Source organism: Colletotrichum chrysophilum (assembly GCF_026319265.1).
Source record: "Colletotrichum chrysophilum strain AFK26 chromosome Unknown scaffold_63, whole genome shotgun sequence".
Taxonomy (NCBI): Eukaryota; Fungi; Ascomycota; class Sordariomycetes; order Glomerellales; family Glomerellaceae; genus Colletotrichum; species Colletotrichum chrysophilum.
In genome coordinates, this window is record NW_026517350.1 from 238,721 (window position 1) to 260,835 (window position 22,115).

Consider the following 22,115-nt stretch of genomic DNA (forward strand, 5'->3'; position numbering starts at 1 on the left):
CATAGACCAGATTAGACAGCCAGTCTCTATACCAAGAAGTAGAAGCATTGCAGAAACAACCAAGGAGGTTTCTCGTCTTGTTCATTCACATCAAAATTCAAGTATGTATATGGTCTGTCTCCACGTGTCCAGACTTTGGTGTTTGTCTCCTGACTGCTCTAGTCCCAACGCCAGCCTTCGATTACAATCAACTTTACTTCCCCGATTCCATATCACATTAAATCTTGTACACGAGTTCGCCATCGGTATACCTGTGGTTCGATCAGCGTGGTTAGCGAATGAACGAGAATGAGCAGAGATGTTGGGAATGGCATACATGATCTGGTTGGCTTCGTCCATTTTCTTGAGGGCCTTCACACCCTCTTGCTTGCTGAAGGCACCGCCACTACCAGGCCGCAACTTGCTGTTGACGGCGTTTACAACTGCGTCTACATTGGCAGAGTCATCTTCGAACAATGCTGAGTTGAGGAGCTGGCCGAGAGTTGTTCTGAAGGTTGCCAGCCGCGAAGCACTGATGGGCTCGTCAGCGATGGCAAGACCGGCCGTCCCTGAAGCAAGCTCATCTTCATCTTCTTCCTCCTCTTCGGACTGTGACGGCAGCTGTGACACCGGTACAGATGATGCAAACGATGTTTGTGTGTGTGAGGTCGCGCTCGAGGCAGCAGCCCGACCAGAACGACGCGACCTTCTTGGGGTAGCATCGTAAATGTCTTCCAACGCTTCCCGAGCTGGCGGCTCCTCGTCGCTATCATGTTGATCACTGATTGTGCCATTAGCATTGGTGCCCGGTGTTTGCGTGCTACCATTCACCCGAAGACGAGCAACTCCCCTGGTCGACCGCGCTGAGCGTGCCGCCGGTGTACGAGTTGTTGTGCTTCTGTATTTACCATCCTCGTTGTCGTCATCATCGGAGCTCTCCTCGCTAGAGGAAGCGAATTCAGTTGTCTGAGTCTTCCGTCGCTTCTTTCTTGACTCGTCTTCGACGACTTCCTTGAACATTGCGAAGCGGAGGATGGCTTCCGCGGCGAGGGCATCACGTTCGGTAACGATTTGCGAAAGACGGGACTTAGCATGGGCAGTGGCCAGACGAATTAATGTCTCCAGGGTACGGACAGTCAATGGGCTAGTCCGTCGTTGGTTGCCTTCCATTTCGTCATTTCGCAACCCGACGTAGATGTCTGCGATGCGATCCGATGCTTCTTGGGTCAGTTTGGGCTGCACCCTCTTGGCGTACTGTATGTACTTCTTCATGAAAGGAATACTAAGCACCTCAGGCTTCTTGTTGGAGCCGCGTCCCGAGGTGTGAGTGACGCCAGCATGGAGCATGGCATCGTACTTTTCGAACACGTCCGTTAGGCGTTGCACATCAGAGTCGTTGCTCAGGGCGACTCCGAGGGACTGATTTCCGTTCTCACGCACCGGCGCACCTTCTTCGGTACCGGGCTGTCGGTAGCGGTGCATTCGCAAAACATGCTCCGAAACCTGCCTATCTCGCGTATCCTCAATGTCGTCAGTGACAACGAATAAGAGATCGAAACGCGACAAAAGGGAGTCAGGTAGCGCGATGTTCTTATGAGGATCCTTGTGAGTATCGTATTGGCCGAAAATAGGGTTGGCAGCTGCGACAACGCTACATCTGGCATTCAGGGATGTGTGAATACCAGCCTTGGCAATTGTGACAGTCTGCTGCTCCATGACCTCGTGGATAGCGACACGGTCAACGTCAGACATCTTGTCAAACTCATCGATGCACACTACCCCTCTGTCAGCCATAACCATGGCTCCCGCCTCAAGTCTCCTCTCTCCTGTTTCCTTGTCTGACGTAACGGCAGCAGTGAGACCGACGCCGGAAGAACCACGCCCAGTAGTGGCGATGGCAAGAGGCGCTGTATTCAAGACAAATCGAAGCAGTTGCGACTTGGCGGTTGAAGGATCTCCCACCATGAGAATATTGATGTCACCCCTCAAGTGGGTGCCGTTCTCGAGGTTCTTTTCAACACCGCCGAGGAGCATCAGCAGGATAGCCTTTTTGATGTGGTCATGTCCATAGATACTAGGCGCCAGGGACTGGGAGAGGAGTTGAAGAAGGTTCTTCTTCTTGGCGATCTTGTTGATATTGCGGATGTCGGTATCTGTGATCGTGTGTGTGGCGACCCCAGCTCCAGATTTCGAGGACAAGAGGACTATGTGGTTGGCGATGATGACGGTCTTGAACAGGGCGCTGTTATGGTTCGTATTTCTGTTTCCTAGCGTCCTGTAAACTCCCACGAGTTGGACGCGGTCGCCAGGCTTGACTAGATCAACCAAGTCGTCGTCAAGTATAACATCAACTCCTCTGGGCAGTTGACCAGCAGGAGCACGCTCTGGCATTTCTTGAATAGATACGGTCTGGTGATCTCTGTAAGTGCTGAAGCCGTACTCGGTAGTCAGGGAATTTCCCTCGTCATCCTCTTGGGGGTAGGCACTGGATGTTGTAACTCCATTTGTCATGGTCTGATCTTGGTATTCGCGGAAGTGGAAAACGTCCTTGTTTTCGTTGTAATGCACACTCTTCACAATCTTTGGTCGAATAAGCGAGCACCTGGTCACGATGCCTTCAAGCGAGACCATGCTGTTGAGATGCTGGGAGGAAAGGGTGCGAGGGTTGCAGGCATTCATACCAAAGCTGCCTGCCCATGCACAATAGTATGATTCGTCGTTGAGCTTCTCTGCATCGCCTGAGTCTGGCAACGTCTTAACGATCTGCTTCAGGGCATGGTTGAATGCCAGAGTGTAATCAAATGGCTGCTCGAGGACTCCTCCGGCGAGTTCGGGGTTGTGGGCGCGGAGTTGGTCAAGATTGACTACAAGCCTCCGTTTCTTTTTCTGCATCATCTGGATAATCGCCGACCTGTAACTGCGTCCTTGCGAATCGTTTTCTGATGAGACGCGGGTCAGTATATAGCAACGTTGGGATATCGTGCATTTACACGAGCAATCGAGGCAAGGGAGGGCGTACGAGGGTCGAGGAACTCTTGAGCCGCACGAACGCGATCCAAGGCGGCTGCATCCTGCAGCATGAACGAGTCCATCGTGAGTGAGGGCTCTGATAGCTTCGAAGTTCAGAGGTAGACAGGCCAACGATAACGTCGAGAATGAAGTAAGACGAGAGTGTGTTGGAAGAGCACGTCAGCGTCACTTTGTGGCGATACAAAGTCGCAGTGAAGAATTGCCGTGGTGTTGAGGGGAGGAGGGGCGAGGCGGTAACGCTGCGCAGCAACGAGAGGCGGGTGCAGACCTGGGCGAAAAAAGGAGCATGTATGTGGTGGGTCGCAGCGCGTCTTGTCATACAGTGCAGCGCGTCTTGACAGGAGATTTCGTAGAGGGGCGCGGGGAAAGCGCGTTAATTGAATTCTTATGTAAGGCACGTGCCTTATTGCGGGCAGGTAAGGTATCTCAGGTACTCAAGTGGACCCCTCGACTTAGGTAAGTACTGGGATGTGGTGATGTGGCTGAAGCGAGCCTTTCTGGGTTAATCAGGAAACAAAAGCTCAGGTTGCTCTTCATGATGACTGATCCTTCTATGTCTGTTTATCCACGTCAGCTTGCCTTCTGGGCGTGCTACATCAACCCAAGCTCTAGCTGTGACAATGAAGAACGAAGCACATCGCCGAACGGAAAATGGCATGCCTGCAGTATCCGGCATGTTGAGCTGCCAAATGCTGGCCTTCCATTGCAGCCGTCTTGGGCCAGCCACCCTCCACACCTCTCCTTGGCATCAATACCGGTGCCGTTGGATCGGTCCAGACTGTTTCGCCAGATAGCTCCTGGCTAGTGTATGAAGTGATGTACGCTACCTCATAAAACCCAGCCGTTTGGAATACCCTGGCCAACACTCGCCCTCCTCCTACTTTACCGTTGTATCGCAGATGCGAAGCGGGGAGCTTCTTTGTCCAAGTAGTGTACATATCATGATCATAACCAAGTGCTTAGGCAAGTGCTGGTTTCCGAGCCTTCGGATAAGCATCCTCTTCACGCCAAAAAAAAAAAAAAAAAAAAAAAAAAAAAAAGGTTGCTTGTCAGGCGCCGCTGCCGGTCGCTCAAAGCGGGAGGCTGTGGTAAGCCCCCATACTTATGAAATGCGAGGTGTCATTCATGGACTGCGCCGTATGTAGGTTTCTCTACAACGATCTGGGTAATAATGTTTCGGTCAACCGCTTCTTACCCCGGGCCACTAAGGTACCCTCGGCCTTGTCTGTGCGGCTCGTTGTCTATGTCAACATCCAACAACACCGCCGCCGCCTACAGCGATTAGGAAAGAGTGCAGCCGTTCAACAAGCTTCCCGATTATGTCCTTTGAGCCACATCCTTCCCGCTCGCGAGGTCAGACCGCACCGCAGCGCAACGGGGACGACCACGGAGGCCCAAATTCCGGCCCGACAAAAGTCGGCATCCCGAATACCCATCATCCCGACCCGGTGTGGAAAACCCTCGGCCATTATCCACCACCACCCCACTTCACTTCAATCGGGGCCATGGTCTGGATTACGAGTTGCGGGCCGATGCAAATTCCCAATTATTGGTGACACAACAGCCAGCGGCACGGGCTCGCCAACTACATGGCAGCATCCGGTGTTCCTCTTCCGCGTTCCGTCTTCCATACGAGCGGCAACAGAATACAACAAATAACTGGGTAACGGCAAAGAAGGGGGCTCGTCCAGATTGAATGGAGCACAGTTGAAGACGGCTTCTGTAAGGCGATGGGACATCACGTACCGCGGTCAAGGTCATCTTTCGATGGCCATGTGTTGTCGGCTTGCCGAACCGCGGGGCGGTACATCATATGTGCACGCAGGAGTTCATCCTGGCAGGGGACTTGAACTGGGGCATTGCCAGGTATCACGGGTCGCTAGTCAAGGGTAGGGAGGCCTACGGTGTGCTGCGTATACGCTACCATGTGCGAGCCATCGAAAGTTATGGAGGACTTCTTCCCGCTTACATGCCCTGAACTCTACTCCCCGCGGCCACGCCCCTCCCCCCACTATGGCGGATGCCCCTCCGTCTTGTCCAGAGTCCTGCGTCCCGCCGGCATGGTCCCAATCACGACAAGTGGTTCACCACACTGGCATTGCGCTAACTGAGATGCGCTGCATAGTGTGTGCATGCTGGAAACCCGAGCAGTATGTGCGAGGTGTCAGGTGAAAGCCGACGGGGTTCTCCTAATTGTCGCGATGTGCTGGGGTGTTCGGATAGTGTCGATTGCTCGCGGATCCAGCCTACCGGCACTTCGCATGGCAGGACCGCCGACCCCGGCAAGATACCGGGCCTGGGCCGAAGTTTCTTCATAAAAGGGTGCCCGTCAGCCATGTCGGAGAGGGTGGCATCTATCCCTTCCCATGGCACCACAGACGACTCCCTCTACCGCCACCAAACCCCGTCGGTGTTGCAGATTGCCTTTCCAAGCTGGTGTCATCGTCTCTTACATTACGATCGAGACATAGTTTCTCGTCTAGGCCCGTCACTTTGCGACCCCACCACATCAACCTACGAGATGGTTCTGAAGGCTCTGAACTCTGTTGAGTTCGCGGACGCGAGCAAGTCCGCCGTCCTACATCGTGATCTCAAGAGCCAATTCCTCCGTACTGTAGGTGGCGAGGGAAACTGCTATGTCGTTGACGGCGGTCGGAAGCTTTTCGATGCGTCCGGGGGCGCCGCCGTGGCATGCCTCGGCCACAGTGACAAGCGAGTAGCTGAGGCTATCATCCGGCAGCTCAGCAACATTGCCTACAGTCCCTCTACTTTCTTCACGACGCCGGTATGTGAGCAATTGGCCCAGTTTCTCATCAACACCACACATGGTCACATGTCAAGGGCCTATCTTGTGAGCAGCGGTATGTTTGCAATCTTTGAACGCATAGTCCTGGAGGCTCACATGCTTGGCAGGATCCGAAGCAATGGAGGCGGCCATGAAACTCTCCAGGCAGTATTTCCTGGAGAAGAAGCCAGCAGAGCCACAAAGACATCTTTACATTGCCCGCCAGAGATCGTATCATGGCACGACACTAGGCGCATTATCCATGGGTGGCCATGTCGCACGCCGAGCTAACTTCAAGCCCATGCTCCTCGACAATGTTGTGTCGCATATTTCCCCATGCTTTGCGTACAGGGATAAGTTGGCCGACGAATCGGACGAGTCCTATGTTGCAAAGCTCGCCAAGGAGCTCGAGGACGAGTTTATTCGGGTTGGCCCTGGTAATGTATGCGCATTCGTAGCAGAGCCAGTTGTTGGAGCTGTAAGTTGATTCCACTGTACCCATCCCATGATAATCTGTAGTCACACGGGCTGATCTCTGGGTACGTTGAGGCACTGGGATGTGTTCCGGCTGTTCCAGGCTATTTTCAAGCAATGAAATCTGTGTGTGACCGATACGGTGCGTTGCTCATCATGGATGAAGTCATGAGCGGCATGGGCCGCAGTGGAACTCTCCACGCATGGGAGGCCGAGGGTGTTGTGCCAGATATCCAGACCATCGGCAAGGGTTTGGCTGGGGGCTATCAGCCGATAGCCGGCGTCCTCGTAAACAAGAGGGTGGTTGAGGTGCTAGAAAAGGGGACAAGGTGGGTTTCGGTTCCCCGGACATGCCTCTGACGTCAAATTTGTTGGAAAGTGCTAATAAACGGCTGGCGACGATAGTGCCTTTGTCCACGGACACACATATCAAGGACACCCTGTCGCGTGTGCGGCAGCCCTGGAAGTTCAACAGATCATCCAGTCAGACGGCCTGGTTGCCAATGTGCAAAACATGGGTCAACTCTTATCTGGTCTTTTGAAAGAGAGTCTTATGGACCATCCATACGTCGGAGACATCCGTGGCAAGGGCCTCTTCTGGGGAATCGAGTTTGTCCGCGACAAACAGACCAAGGTGCCATGGCCTAGTGCAGCGCGAATAGCAGCGAGTATCAACGAGCTGGGGTTGACGGAACCATACGGCATTGTTGTTTACCCGGGCTCAGGAACAGCAGACGGTGTTCTCGGGGATCACATCATTGTAGCGCCTCCATATACGGTGACAAGGGACGAGATTGCATTTGTCGCCGAAACGGTGACGCGGCTCGTCAACGATTTTTTCTCGAAGCTGGCAATTCAGGGGATCTGAAAAGTGGAGGATCGTGTGCTAAGACGACGGATGTCAAACAATGACAAGTAAACTCAATGACTGGAATATGCTGTCATGGGTCGTCCGAACCAGCTAATTGAGTGTTTTACCGTAAGGGGTCAGTCTATACATTTGAACCCAACAAAATTCTGTCGTCTCGTCCCATCCCATCCCATTCCATCCCGTCCTAGGATGTAGGGACAATGGATGAGTATTATGCTGGTTGCAGCCAATCCTGGCCCGACTTCTGCTTGCTTTCTCGTACGTGTCATATCCTTCACAATTAGGGCCTTCACTGTGCACGTCCATTGCAAGGACAAGGCAGAGGCATATCACGTAGAAGAGTACGATATGGAAGCTAAGGTAGTCGAGGTATTGAGACAGCATAAGATGAAAGTGCTCAGGTTCAGACACCGTGGTCCTGTGGCTGTCTTGCAATGTGGCGGGAGATCATCTAGGAGACTAGGAAGCTCACACGTAGTGAGCTGGTTGTAGGTGCATGCATGCATCGGCTTTCATAACAAAACACCCCTGTCCCGGTCCGCATTCCTGGACCTCAGAGACGTCCAGTGCCTGTGCCTCCCTTATTCGTCTGTACTGGAGGCACCTTACGGATAGGTAGGTTAGGTAAGGTAGGTACTTTTACCTGTCGTCTTTAGCATAACATGCGCCGCAATTAGCACTTGAACCCTGACCTAGCAGCCGGAGGTACCCACCCACAGGTACAATAGGCTCTTGTATCCCACGTCAGTCCCCTCGTCGGATCCAAGCAGCTTGATCCGGCCCTCCGTTCATCCTGACCTCCCTCTCGACATCTCTTCGCACCCTGCGACCGCCGCGAAAACATCGAACATATACTGCCCTATCTGACTCGACCAACAACGCCACATTCGTTCGCCTTTCCCATGTCAGCTCCGGGCTGAACACAGGCCGCAACCGATACCCTGATCCCTCCACATCTGCCTGCCAACGTCGCTGTGCAGCTAGTCCCTTCGGAACGTTGGCACTTATCATGTCTGTCGGGCCTGCGACAAATCGCCATGCAGCCGACGAGGAGGCTCGAGCCGAAGTCGATGTGCTAAACTCGCGTCTAGAGAAGACAGCCCAATTGACAAAAAAGATTCAGGCATGCATGGGGAGGCTGGAATCTACGGGCAAGAGTGTGCGCGAGGTCGCTGGTCCCCTGAGCGGGGAGACGAAGAAGCTACAGATCCTAGGAAATAGTGCGTTTATTGCCATACCCGCAGGAGATCACTTGCGGTCATTCCCCTTTCCGCCTCTCCATTCCGAGCTGGAAAACAGCGACGAAGCATGCAATAGCGGCAGCTGACCAGTGACCTTCTCAACAGACATCGATGGCGTCCTCTCCGCAATCGAGCGCTTGCGTCAGCCGGCCGACAGCAAAAACGATGAGGAACAGATCATTCGTGCTGGCCCAGACAGGATCGGCTTGTCGAACTACCTGGCCTCCATCAAGCGTCTCAGCAAATCGCTAGCCGACATGCAGGCCTCCAATCTCCGCGCCAACCAGCAGACCATGTCGGAACTTACACGCCTGATTAAGTCTGGCAACTCCCAACTTGAGAGTCACTTCGATAAGTTGCTTCGGGGAGAAACACCTCGCTCAGTAGAACCGCTCCACTATATCACAAAGGATGTGCCGTTTCCTGTTCTGTCACAGGACAAGGTTACGCGTCTTGGCTTGGTCAACGCCTATATCTCCAATAATCACCGCCAGAACGGGGGTGCTGCCGCTCCTCAAGATTCTTCTACCGCCAAGATATACGCCGAAATCCGCGGGCCCTATCTGTCTTCTACACTGGCAAATCTGGCCGCCGCGAGCGTAAACACGACTAAGAAAAAGAATCCCGACGCCATCTATCGCGCAGGCGCCAACGGAATTGGCACATACGCTCAGGCAATGGAGGGTCTGTTTTTGGCCGAATACGACAGCATCTGCAGCATATTCACCCGCGAAGACTGGGGCCCCCTATTCCAGGCCACATGCCAGGCCGCCATGGCTGAGTTGGCCCGCACGCTACGAGAATTGAACAATCACATCAAGTCTCACCTCCACACCGACTGCTACCTTGCCTACGAGATAACCGAAATCATGTCAGGCTTGTCAAGTAACCTCGAAACGCGTACTGGCGAGCTCAAATCCTCCCTCGCAGCAGCCCTTCGGCCCGTTCGTGAGACCGCCAAATTATCGCTGGGGGAGTTGCTAGAGGATACCAGGCGAAGAGTTACCGCCATGCAGACACTTCCTCAAGACGGCGCTCCGATATCAATCGTGTCCGAGACAATGCAGCGTCTACAGACCATGGTCGAGTTTTTGCGCCCTGTCTCCAGCATAATGTTCTCCTTGGGCGATGGTGGCTGGAAGTCCAGCGCTGCTACTGATGGACGGTCTACCGATGTGATACCGAGCCTGGCTTCGTTCGATATCGGCGCTGATGGCAAAGAAATCTTTGCACACTATTGCGCAGATACAGTTGACATGCTGATGTCATCACTTGACCAGAAAGCGAAGATGGTCCTCAAGGGACGAGGCATCATCGGGGTGTTTCTCGCCAATAGCGTGGTCATCATTGAGCGGATGATTCGTGACTCGGATCTGGCCCCCTTGTTGGAGCAGCGGATGGGCATGTTGGACCAGTGGCGCAAGAAGGCGACTTCCATGTACACGATGGACTGCAAGGAAGTTTCTACCCACTTGTTTGATGTTATTCACACGAGCAAGCAGCGACCAACGTCCGGGCAAGCTGATTCAGCCTCTATCCTCAAGGGCCTGAGCAGCAGGGACAAGGACAACATCAAGGGTAAGTTCCAGGCGTTTAACGCATCATTTGACGAGATGGTCACCCGTCACAAGTCATATAACATGGAAAGAGAAGTACGCCAAATGTTTGCCAGGGACATTCAGCAAATGCTTGAGCCTTTGTACAACAGATTCTGGGACCGATACCATGAGGTCGACAAGGGCAAGGGCAAGCATGTGAAATACGACAAGGCTGGCATCGCCGCTGTATTCATGACCCTCTACTGAGAAGGGGCGTTCTTCGGTAGGGCCTACCTACCCAGTTGTTCGAGGTTTCTGCGCAGTTTGGGGTGTCTGTTTACTTGGGCTTTCTTTGGTGGGAGGGCTTGGCGTTATGGATGCGGATACCAACTCATAGTTTGGCGGGCCAGATCTATCATACACGTCCTGACATACGCTCGTCTAGAGTACGGACATGAGCTCTATCAACGTTTCTGATATTAACAATAATCAAGTGTCTGTTGGGGATAGCATTCTCAAGCAGACCCAGCAATTGACTTTGAATTCATCTGGTTTCGTGTGTGTGTGTGTGTGCGTATGTGTGTGTTTTCCACTTACTTGAGGTCACAAATTGGCAACTGGCAAATGCAAAGGTTTACTTGCAGGGTGATCTCATGGATTTCGTCGACCGCAAGGATCGGCGCCTAGCTATCTATAAGGTGTCTTTTTAAATAGCAGATCCACGCGCTTGGATCTGTCCCAAACAACGACTCCGTCGCTCCGTCGCTTGAACCAAAGAATTCTATGCTGCGGAATGAATTCTTCATGCGTCTGCTCGCTTTTCCACTCCACCAAAGCCTTCTCCTGTGCCCCTAGAAATCTATCTTCATAACCGACGACGAAGTCGTTTCCGTCTATGTCAGCGTCCCATCTCAGTCTGTTGAGAACATCCAGAGCCGTTCTGAACTTGCCCGCACCCTCGGGTTTGGGCACGACCGTTGAGCGTGGCTGGTTTGTGGCCGCCTTCGCCCTCTCCTTCTTGCCCAGCTTTCCTGGCGGTAGGCCCGAAACTGAAAGATCCTCCTCGTCTTCCTCGTCTTCCTCCTCGTCCGATTCTGAATCGTCATCGCCGTCGACGTAGTCGCCCCACTCTTGATTGTCCAGCCTGAGATCTCCCAACTCGGTGCGTTTGACAAGAGTCGCACTGAACCAGGAAGTCGTCGCATCGTAGTATTTTTTATCGCCGTGAATATGTTCTTCGAATTGATGCAGCACGGCTTGCAGGTTGCTGTGCGTCGTGGTCAGCGTTTCCTTTTCTGGCCTCTCGTCATCGCACATCCATTTTAGGCCGACAAGATACGAGCCTTGATATTCGCTTTGTTGGCATTGTGAGTTGGGTGTCGCCGCGTCGACGAATCTCGCGGGCCAGATTCTCGGAGCAAGCTCCGGGACCTTCCTGTTGATGTCTAAATCATGGTCAGAAAACGGCTGCTAGGGATCTGTACAATCATGAGTTGGCTCACCGACGAGGAGTGATGCGCAACGGGACTCGAGCCAACCAACAAGCCGACTCCCACGTTCCAGCGACCCTCCCCAGTAGTGAATGCGGAGGTTCACGAACGTTTTGAACGAGGAAAGGAAGCTTGCGGCGCCTTGTGATAAGTCCTTTTCCGCGATCATGCCAGGTGCCGAAAGAATAGACTGCCAGGTTGCGCCCTCCGTGAATTTGGCGTTGGCTTGGCGTAGCTCCGTCGAGATGATCTTGACCGTGGGAACAGAAGCAATGAGTGCGGTGTTAAGTGTCGGCGAATGCCATCCAAGAAGGCACATGGCTTCTCTGGGCGTCCGGTGATACCGTAGCTGCTTGTGGAAGAATGGATCAAAGACAATGTCGTTCTTCCAGTCGAAGTGCGCATAGTGGTCGAAGAAGGTAGCGATGACGTCGGCAGTCGAAACTGTACCCATGCCATGTAGGAGCATTTTGCACACCCTAACCAACATAACAGACAAGTGAACGCCGCCAAGGTATCCGAACTTGGCTGCGTAGATCCCGTTCGCCTTGGCCCAAGTCTTGATCACTTGATAACAGACGCGAAACTGAGCAAGATCCGGGACAGACCTAGCAATGTAGTACATGTCCCTAGCAGGCTTCAATTTCAAGAGCGTCTGGGTTGGCAAGCTGAAAGCTGCATCAGATGGGGGACGCTTCAGCAAGTTTGGCCACTGGTTGGCAACGCTCGCTGCCTGACAATACTGGAGATCGCATCTCAGCCCAAGGACCTCGATCTCGAGCATAGTGCCGGTTTTTGCCTTCACCTTCCGTAGTATTCGGACACCTTCTCCGACCGACTTTCTCAGACGATGCCTGGCAAGAGTGAAGAAGACGCGAGGACTGATTGATCCGATGCAGAGGCAGTCAATATCTGAAGATTTCGACCATACGCCAAGACCATACGATCCGACAGGAACTAGTACAAGGGCCGGTTGACCACGCGACTGCTCCATATTCGTCTGTTCGTTCTCCCAAAGAATCGTTCGTAGCAGCCCCAGGGCCTGCTTCCGGGTACGCTCATCTTTTTCTGCCGGGACAACATCGAGAAGCTCCAAAGTCTGCTTTAGAGCGGTGACATCAGACATAGATCCAGGTGCCCGTTTAGCCTCGACAGGGACGACTCGAGCACTGGTGCTGGAGCCATCTTTTAGTGAAGAACGCCGTAAAAGACAGCGAATACCCCAATGATCGCTTGCGTAAAGGGGCCCACCTGGACTCTCGCCATCGCCAGTGAGGAAGCCAAACATGTTGAACCGAGAGATGTGAAAGGGACCGCCATTTTTCACTAGAATGCGGTCATATCTCTGTGGTCGGTTGTTCAGGCCGCTTCCGACCATTTTCACGGCCTGAGGGTTCGCTCTGGGGTCAAATGTGGCACCCTGTTCGCCTTCAAAACTGTCGTGGATATCGCCCTTGATATTGTCGCTGACGCCGGCCTCGACACGAGAGATAAACCACGTGTCCAGGAAGTTGGTCTCTGCCAGAGTTGCCTCGATTCCACGAAGAAGATCCTCTGTCTGTACCGTAATGGAGCCGCGTTTCACTGCCGCGTCGATAGTGTAAGAAGAAGTGGCTATGTTGAAGTCTCCGGCCAGGATCCATTGGTTTGCTGCGTGATTACTCTTCAGATGGTTGAGGATCCGTTGCAATTCCCTGTCAACCACAGTCAGCTCCGCATTTCTGGACTCAGCGAAATAATCCATTACTTTTCTTTAGCAACGACCGCGCCATCTGTAAGGCCCTGACTTAGATGGCAGGTTGCCAAGACAAGGGGAAGGACTGGTTCCTGAGTATCATTGTGTAGGAGTTCTTCGAACTGAAGAATGGCTGATCCTTTATGCTGTCTCTTCGAGGGCAGGTATTCCCACGAGAATGGTTCCCTGCTGAGCACAACAGTGTTGAGAATGTTGGGCAGGGGGCCAGCCTCAGCGTCGTTTGGCGAACCCTCAGAGACGTAGAAATACGTTTTGTAGATGCGTTCATCTGCGAGCAGGAAGGCTAGAAAGTCGTCTGTCACCTCTTGGAGAACTACGATGTCCGCAATCGCATTTTCTGCGAGTAGATTTTCCACGATCAAGGAGTATCTGGTCCGGGATGGGGGATAATGAAACTCTGCTAGTACGTTCCAGCTAGCGACAACAAGATTCCCGTGTTGCTTGTTGTCGAAGACCTCTGGTTCAGATGGTTGGACCAGGCGTTTCCACGCCATGTCTGAACGGGAGAAATACCACGTTGGCCGCGGAATGGTTGGCGAAGGTGTATCCGAGCTGGAATTGGGAGCATGTCTGCAAATGTTAAAGGACTGGGAAACTAGGTCAATGACACCCCATTGCCTCATATGTCCAGAAGGACTGCGAACCAAGACTGAGAGCTGGTCAGCCTCCCAGGTTACGGCTGGTAGCCGACGAAGCTTGTCAAGCAAGAACTCGAACTTAGACGAAGGAGCTGCGTCTTCGCACTGAGCCATCGTAAGGTGCATATTGTAGGGCTCTGACCGGCTCTGGCCGATGGCCGCGAGTATGGCGCCTCGCAGCGATGTTAGCCGGGAGATATTCCCCTCATTCTCGTCACGCAAGAAGAGGGTGCTGCCATTTTTGTGGGAGAAAAAGCCCGGTGAATCAAGACGGATGGGCAGGGGAGCGAGCTCGCCTGAGGCGGCACGGTCCTTCAGGCACGATACAACGGCATCACAAGCCTGATGCAGCACGCTACTCTCCGTGGATCTGACGAACGGATAGATGAGATTGACATGAGGGGGCCATTTCGTGTAGGCCTTGTCGTTGTCAAAGCGAAGACGATTGATTGCCGTCCAATGCTCCTCTGGGGGGATGATACAGAGAGCTGTGGCGTGGCTTGCTGCTTGGGACTCCATAATACTCGGAGAGCTCTGCTGAACAGAGACCAGTGTATGACCGAGGGATATGGTGATGATTGTGCCTTGAGGTGCCTGAATGTTCCGGACTGGGAATGCGATGCGGACAGGGTGTAAGAGAGACAATGAAAGAAGGGAAGAGGTCTATTGAGCGCGAAATTGATACTGGGTTGTGTATAAAGATGAAGTGATTAGGGGGTTGTGATCTTTAAGAGCCAACTCGCAAAGATGTTGATGTGTTGCTACAGAGAGTACCCTTGTAGATCCAGGGTCCATTCAGCCATGTTTAGTTTCAAACGGCCTACCCATGTATGTGTCCAACCAGAGCTATTGTTGCATTGCAGAAGTTCTAGAAGGAAAACTTACTGCAGCGGTGGACTGCGGGGAAGCCCACGCGCGGATGATGATGTACAATCGTGACATGGCCAGGCCGTATGCGTCAGAGCAAGGCCCGCATAGTCTCGCTGCCATCCTCTTAACCACCTAAACAAGCCGGCTTGCGTTTGTGACTCATGCAATTGGGGGGGCTTGTCCAAAAAAGATTGTGCTATGGAAGCGAGTCCGCCGGTGACTCAGTTGGAGTTGTAAAATGCGACAAGCACTGCCTCGAAATCCGCAGTGCGTTCCCGGTCCAGTGGTTGGGTCTTCGAGTCTCTTTGGACCCGTGCGCCCAGTTGAGACCAGCTGGCAACGTCACAGACACGTGCTTGAAATAGGTCCGGTGCCTTAGGTTGGCCGATCATTCCTGCACAGTATTCCTTACTACCTTACCTAGGTACCTAGGCACCTAGGTTTGTTTAATATGGGCTCTTCGATGACCTCTCTATCTATCCCTCCAGCTCGGCCTCATCTGGCATGTCTATCGCTTCAACTCCTCCCCAGTCAATTGAATCTTGACCCTTGCCCTCCATCAAAGCCTCCAGCTTATCCTCATTAGTCACGTATGCGCCGTTCTGTCTCTTTTGCGAGACTGCGTATCTGATCGGGTCCCGCCACTCCTACGAAGAGCAAACACGTTAGCGAGCCTAGATACCTAGGTGGGCAAGTACTGTACACAGCGGCAAGTAGCAGGTTTGCGGAAAGGCTTACCCGCCACCAGACTTCTTCACTTTGTACAGCGCATCTCCTGCCTTCATCACCGCTTTTCGCCGTCGCAAATGGCCAAACTGACTGCACTACTTCATACTTGTGCTTTCCCGAGAAAAGCTTCTTCATGCTCGTCATGAACTTGTTTGCCTTCGGCTGGTTTTGCACCACCACCTTGGCGTGCGTTACGGGAAACGACACATGGAGCACTCCTTTGTACTGCGTCGCGGCCAACAGGGCTCGCAATTGACCTTCGATCCACATCGTGTCCAAGTTTGCAACTACTCGATCAAGTGCTATGTTGCACTCTGTTAGTTACCCAGCTCGACAAAGTAGATACGGTTTGGATAGGGTCCTCACCGAAACTTTTGACCTGCGCTGGATCTTCAACAAAGCGGCGGCACCACTCCTCAAGCTCTCTTTCGCCAACTTCGGGAATGACGTCTGGCTTTACTCCGCCCCTGTACGCCATCTCGCCCTCACTGACACAGCGAATGTACTGCATGCGCTTGCTCGTGTCATCCGGCACCAGCAATCCCATCAGATTGAGCTTGATGTCGAAGTCGACCTTGCGTCCTCGCGTCCCTTTCATGTGTATGAGAGGCTTGGGCGGGATGCTTGCCTGGGTCCTGATGAGGGATAGAAGGGCATTGGCGCTCGCTGACAGATGGTCTGACCTGGAAGAGAGAACGATACAGTCTGTCGACAGGCTGAAGTTCGGCGGTGAGTAGAGCTTGTAGTCTAGTCTTGGTAAGCCTGGGTAGTACATGGGTCCTGGACTTTCTCGAGCTCGGATCGAAACATTCGTTTCTGAGAAGTTGGATGGGCCAGAATAGGGCGGTGGGGTCAACGAGCTGGCACTGTCTGGTGTCACGTCGTCGTAGCTGCGGCTGCGGGCTGCTAGCAAGCTTTTCTCTTGCACTAGAGATGTAGATGATGGTGTAGATTCTGGCGTAGGTTGTATCGGTGCTGGCGCCGATTGCGTTGAAGCCCTTGGGGCCGACGAAGCCGTAAATGTCGGAGGAGGAGGTGGAGGCGGCGTCGGCGTCGACGGTGTCACCGTTGAGGGCGGCAACGGTAAGGGGGGCAGCATAGACTCGTCAACGGTCGTCATTCTGGCAGGCGCGTCTCCGAGTACTTGATAATGCGGTGGGTGAAATGCAACATGCAACCTGGTTAGTTTGAATTCAAGCCGAACCTCGAGAATCTCGGCAGGCGGGGGGGCGGCGGCGGCACGGCGAGGCCAGAATTGAGAAGAGCTCAGCTTTACTCGCACTGGAGGCAAGATAAGTCAGGGTGCTTTATTAAGTATCTTTGCGCGGCTGTCTAGGCCAGGGGAACGGCTTATCAAAAGCCAGTGTTTCCGAGACCAGTGTCCATGGCTCCGACGGTATGGATTCAGCTTACGTCCATGGCTTACACTGGGTGCCTTGAAGGCAGAAATCTCCATGCCTCTAGGCACCATCAATTTCAGCCCCGCGGCGCAGCGTTCCCTTGCTCGCTCCCCATCTGCATCTGGCCACTTACGGCAACTGGCGTCGGCCGCTCGAGGATCGCCATCCTGGACGCGTTTGCTGAGCCAAACCAATCCTGAGGCAACGAACTGCCCATGTCGTTAGTGTAGCAGTCTTGGGGCGCATATATTGTGCTTCATGTTCATGAACCGTGATAGCCGCGACCCACGACGCATCAGGAAAGGTCGAAACGCGATGCGTCTCCCGTATCGAGGAAACATCATCTACCACTGCCATTAACATTGCGTGGTTGGACTGCATGGTCTTTTGCCATTCGTCTACTTGCACTACCTATCCGTATGGTTAATTTAATGAGAGGAACGGAGCGCAATCCTGCGCTACACAATGCTTCCATCTCTCATGACCCAACGCCAAAATAATGTCCCAAAAACCATGATGTGCTATTGCAAAGCCCTCTCAAGCCTGTTGCCGCGATGCCATGCTTGAACCCTCAACGCCCACTCCGTCGAATCGCTAATACATCCATCATACAGTCGTTCGAGAATTGTCTTATGCTGCCCAGCCAGAGCAACTGGTGAATTGCAAATCAAACAAGCTGAAAGCCTTCATCCTCCGCGGCGGACATATGCTCCTGACGGAGGTTCTGACGCGCTTTGCGACCCTTCAGAACTTGACCGTTCTCACTGAGAATCTCATACTCCTTCTCGACCATTCGTTCCGTCTCACGGCCTGAGGTCTTGATGAAGACATCAAGCGTCAGGGGGCGGTTGGGGCTCTCCGCCTTATCGAAACTGTACTTCCAGTCTTCTGAAGCAGCAAGGTTCTTCCAGCCGCCCTGAGAAGGGGCAAGGTCCATGAGAGATTGGCTGAGGGGATCCTTGATTTGCTCCTTGGCCTGCAGCGCCGAGTTGAGACGGCCCTGGTGAGGCGCCCAGTGCGATCGCCCCTTCATCACATTGTTCTGCATCTTCTTGAAGTGGGAACTATCTGTGGTGTCAGCGACATCTCGATTCGGGATCTAGCAAAAGAACGTACATCTCGCTGTTCTTGCCTCTGGGACGAGTTTTGGCGCGCTGTTGCTCAGTGCCTCCAATAGCTTCGAGGGTGGCCCAGTCTAATCGGCAGCCTGCGAGCGGACGAGCTCCGTTGGACCACTTGGACTGGGAATCCTTGGTCCTCTTGTAGTCCTGGTGTGCGCTCCGGAGATCTCGCTCGTACTGAGCCTGGACATCGGTCATGGCAGCCATGATGCTTGTATGTGTTCGAATTTGTACCGGAAGGCTCTCTGACGTGGCGTCGCCGGTCGCGTTTCTATCACAAAGGGGCGGGCAGGTTCGAAGAGTTGAACCTAAGTCGACAAAGCTTATATTCTCTGTCGATAGCGATAATAGTCTGGGCGATTTGCTCGACACGTAGAATCGAGACACGGGTAGGTGTGGATAGTTGCTGGGAGAGAGATGACGGGAGATATAAGAGAGGTAGCCGAAGGAATCTCTGAGGTTATGCCCGTTTCGGTGCTCGGACTGACTTTGGAAGCAAGGCGGAGGCTAAGGCAATGAAGGCGTTGTGCTGGTGGTGCTGGGTAGCAGGTGAGGTAACCGAGGCTTGTGAGGTAATCACTGTGTTGGTATTGGGGCAGTAGATGCCGGTGAGTCACCGGGCTGAAGGTTGCCGGAGATTGCAGAACGCGAGGCCAAAAACGAAAGAGGCGCGGATGCGGGGGAGGTTACGAAAAAGGGAAACCGAGATCAAAATAGAGCGAGATGAAAAGAAGGACGAGTATATGAGTTTGCACAGAACTTGTTGGCGCAAGCAGTTTGATGAAGAGGTGGGTGTTAGGCGAGTGATGCGGTTAGAATCAAAGACATATACAAGAGTACAGGGTTGGGGCAGTATGAATGTTGATGAGGTAGTTGAGGAACAAAGGCAAGACGAGTCAGAAGACGAAGGCCGGGGTTGCGGGATTCCTTGGGTATATACCTTGAGACCAGATGGCTCAGGTATCCTTACGTTATCAAGGCAAGTTCTGGTCACAAGGGAAAGTGGCACGGGAGGCTAACAAACCGGGCTGAGGCCTGGGACGGGACGAGACGAAGGAAGTCGAGGACGGAAGTCGAGGACGAGGAACGAAGGAGAAGGAAGATGGTAGTGACGAACCGCGACGAGAGCGAGCTGCTTATCTCTCGGGTTGTCTCGGGGTGCTTGCTTAGGCATCTCACCGCACCCAGGCATGACCTGGGCTTTCGTGCTTTTCATCGTACCTAAAAGGATGGCAGCGGGCTTATCGTCTCGGCTCAGCGGGCATGCGGGCGATAAGAAGACCGATAGGTGAGGTAGGTGGTTGTGATGCAGCATGATAAAGCTTGGGGCGTGGCTAGAGACAGTGTCGGACATAGGTTGGAGGGGTGTATGCATGTGGCACACGCAGCACGGTGCTGGCGGCCCTCCTGCACACTGAAGATGCTGCAGAACATGCTGCAGCTGGTCCTGTTTTTGGCCGAAATGAGTCGAATCCTCCAATCAAATCAGCCAGGCAAGCCGGGGGCGGCTACCCTGAGGTACCTACACGACTTTACCTACCTATACCCAGCAGCGTGGGGGACGACGGGGGAGGGGGGAATAGGGCGTAAGTGGGCAAGTGCGACTGGTGACAACTGCATGCAGCTGCGTTTGGCCGCGGTCTGCGGTCTGGAATCACCGAATCAGTCAGTCAGTCATCAAGGATGAACCAGCAGAGTCACGTCGCCGCGCGCCAAAGTGATGTCATCCATGCACCGCCCAGTCAAAGTCAACACGAGCGTCAACAGCGCCAGCGCCGACTCCCGGCGCATTCAAGTGCCTTCCTGACGAGTACCAAGAGGACGCAGGGCGTCTGCCGTTTTCCCATCTTAGCCCCTGACCAAGACACGCGCGAGGGCTCGCCGATGACGATGGGTCGACCATCTACCACGACATCCGGCCTGCTGCTGCCTTCCCGTCAGCTGGCAACTCTTTGCCCACCTGACAGACTGTTCTGCTGGGCTGCCCTACCCCGCGCCCGTCAACACATACCTACGGTAAGGTAGGTAGTAGATGCCCCCCCATTCCCACCATCTACTACTGATTAGGCACATACTGGTCAGTCATACGGCCTTTCTCAGCCGCTCTTTTGCCTTCTCAACCCAAGGCTTTCCGACCTGCGCTGCGTTTCTGCCATCGGAGTCCCTTTAGGGTTTTGACAGACGTTATTGGTCTTACGTTTTCGTCATTTATGACGTCTGATACCAGAAGCATGCGCCTGGCTTGTTGGTCCTCGCGCCCTCAACCCGTGAAACACAAAGACACATAGTCGCTTACGTGATGCACTTTTTCTGCAGGCTACATATGTAGGATCACATGACCGTGATCGGCCACGAACGAGCCAGAAGCAGATCCAAGCACAGCCGTGTTCTTCTGTCTTGCCTTCGAATGACCTTAAGTGCGGTCCGGGCTTCATCGGTTCCTGGGCCGTCTGCACTTCCCATGGCAGGCGGCGGTGCTGCCGCTCCCGGGCCCCAGTTCCAAGTCCCAGGCCCACGATGCGACGCATTGATCACTCTTCGTCTTGGCAACCACACTCCCGAGTCCCGTCTCTCCTGGGGAGGAACCTACGCCAGGAAACCCTCCCCGATTGCATGCATTACAGTCCGTTGCACTAACAGCGTCCACCCCCCCTTTTTTCCCCGCTTATGCAAAAACATAAAAAAAAAGCCTATTTTACGCTATAATGCGTATTTTTCTGTATTGCACGCAAAACGCGCTAAATCTATTACTAATACCTTAATTACTATTAATTATTATAGTTAAAGTAGTATGTAAATATATAACTATATAATAGAGATATAAAGTACATATCTAAGGCTTTTATAATAGTTAATTTACTTATAAGAATATTATTAATATAACTAGTTATTTTATCTCTGTATTAATTAACTGATAAAAAGTATATTTTGCTTTTATAAAAGACTAAAATAATATTTACTAAGGAATAAAAGAAAAACCTATTATATAACTTTATATACCTATTTAGTATATAGTTTATATAGCTTTAAGTAGTATAGAAATATACTAAAAAGCTTAATATGGTTTTTTAGAGTAAATAGTAGTTAATAGAAGTAATAACTTTTTCAATAATTTAGCTTATTTAAAATTAAAAGTTTATTATTATATAGATTATATTTATTTACTAATTATTTATTATTAATTAGTATATATCTATAGATTATTATATTAGATATATTAAAAAAGATATTGAATAATAATAATAATATAATAATATTTAAAATATTAAATCTATAGCTATTAGTAATTATAACAATATTACTATTTAAAAACTAAAAAAACTATAAACTAATAAATATTAATAGCTATATTAATTAAACAATTTAATAATATAAATTATAATATAATATTACTAGTAAAATATAGAAATATAAAAAATATTATTAAAATTGATAAAAAATAGAAATATAGTATTATATAAAGCTTCTTAAACTACTATAATATTATAATAATCTATATCTTAAAGAGATATAAGATTTTCTATTTAAAGCTTTTAAGATTTAAATTGATTGTTTTATGATTAGTTAATAATTAAACTTATTTAGCTAAATAAATAAAAGGTTTATAATTATTACTATTTAGTAAAATAATAAACTATAATATAAATACTTAATAAATTAAATATTTAGTAGCTTATAAATTACTTATAAGTTATTATTTACTAATTATAATTTTTATAGCCTTTTTAAAAACTCTTTATTAATATTATATTATTTATTATAAATAGATATTAACTACTTAATAAAACTAATTATTTAATCTAAAGCTTCTTAAAATAAATCTAATACTACTAATAAAAATAAATAAATTACAAACATAATACTTAGTTAATAAATATTTAAAAAGTTTAATAATAGAGAAATTAGTAATAAATATTGTAAGATATTTATATATAGTTCATATAGTAATAGTAATAATATTAATAATAGTAACTATATATATAGGTTAAGATATTAAAAATAATAATTTAATGCTTTTATATTACTATATATTAATAATAATATTATTAGTAACGTGGTTGATAAGCGAGTCGATCAGACAAGCGAGTCGATCACCTTAGCAAAATTATAGTAGGCTGCACGCGAAAATCCGCTAAGAAATTGTTAAGATGTACTAACAATTTCTTACCAAATTTTCGCGTGCAGCCTACTAT

General features: G+C 51.0%; 7 protein-coding genes across 7 annotated transcripts; 2 read left to right on the forward strand and 5 right to left on the reverse strand.

The window, feature by feature from the left end:
* Positions 1 to 217: 217 nt before the first annotated feature.
* COL26b_007701 (uncharacterized protein) lies at positions 218 to 3,071 on the reverse strand (the record flags this gene model as incomplete). Its single annotated transcript, XM_053180486.1, has 3 exons — positions 218 to 251; positions 317 to 2,918; positions 2,999 to 3,071. The coding sequence occupies 3 exons, from the start codon at positions 3,069 to 3,071 to the stop codon at positions 218 to 220; spliced, it is 2,709 nt and encodes a 902-aa protein (XP_053035632.1).
* Positions 3,072 to 5,530: 2,459 nt separating this feature from the next.
* COL26b_007702 (uncharacterized protein) lies at positions 5,531 to 7,136 on the forward strand (the record flags this gene model as incomplete). The annotated part of the gene is made up of 4 exons (XM_053180487.1): positions 5,531 to 5,794; positions 5,898 to 6,236; positions 6,314 to 6,597; positions 6,674 to 7,136. 4 exons carry the CDS (start codon positions 5,531 to 5,533, stop codon positions 7,134 to 7,136), a joined length of 1,350 nt encoding a protein of 449 aa, XP_053035633.1.
* Positions 7,137 to 8,148: 1,012 nt separating this feature from the next.
* EXO70 (exocyst complex component exo70) lies at positions 8,149 to 10,185 on the forward strand (the record flags this gene model as incomplete). The annotated part of the gene is made up of 2 exons (XM_053180488.1): positions 8,149 to 8,359; positions 8,486 to 10,185. 2 exons carry the CDS (start codon positions 8,149 to 8,151, stop codon positions 10,183 to 10,185), a joined length of 1,911 nt encoding a protein of 636 aa, XP_053035634.1.
* Positions 10,186 to 10,605: 420 nt separating this feature from the next.
* On the reverse strand, positions 10,606 to 13,152 carry COL26b_007704 (uncharacterized protein; the record flags this gene model as incomplete). Its single annotated transcript, XM_053180489.1, has 2 exons — positions 10,606 to 11,363; positions 11,421 to 13,152. 2 exons carry the CDS (start codon positions 13,150 to 13,152, stop codon positions 10,606 to 10,608), a joined length of 2,490 nt encoding a protein of 829 aa, XP_053035635.1.
* Positions 13,153 to 15,148: 1,996 nt separating this feature from the next.
* Positions 15,149 to 15,671, reverse strand: COL26b_007705 (uncharacterized protein; the record flags this gene model as incomplete). The annotated part of the gene is made up of 2 exons (XM_053180490.1): positions 15,149 to 15,319; positions 15,411 to 15,671. 2 exons carry the CDS (start codon positions 15,669 to 15,671, stop codon positions 15,149 to 15,151), a joined length of 432 nt encoding a protein of 143 aa, XP_053035636.1.
* A 17-nt stretch (positions 15,672 to 15,688) lies between these two features.
* COL26b_007706 (uncharacterized protein) lies at positions 15,689 to 16,176 on the reverse strand (the record flags this gene model as incomplete). The annotated part of the gene is made up of 2 exons (XM_053180491.1): positions 15,689 to 15,703; positions 15,727 to 16,176. 2 exons carry the CDS (start codon positions 16,174 to 16,176, stop codon positions 15,689 to 15,691), a joined length of 465 nt encoding a protein of 154 aa, XP_053035637.1.
* A 1,292-nt stretch (positions 16,177 to 17,468) lies between these two features.
* On the reverse strand, positions 17,469 to 18,129 carry COL26b_007707 (uncharacterized protein; the record flags this gene model as incomplete). Its single annotated transcript, XM_053180492.1, has 2 exons — positions 17,469 to 17,865; positions 17,918 to 18,129. The coding sequence occupies 2 exons, from the start codon at positions 18,127 to 18,129 to the stop codon at positions 17,469 to 17,471; spliced, it is 609 nt and encodes a 202-aa protein (XP_053035638.1).
* Positions 18,130 to 22,115: the final 3,986 nt, after the last annotated feature.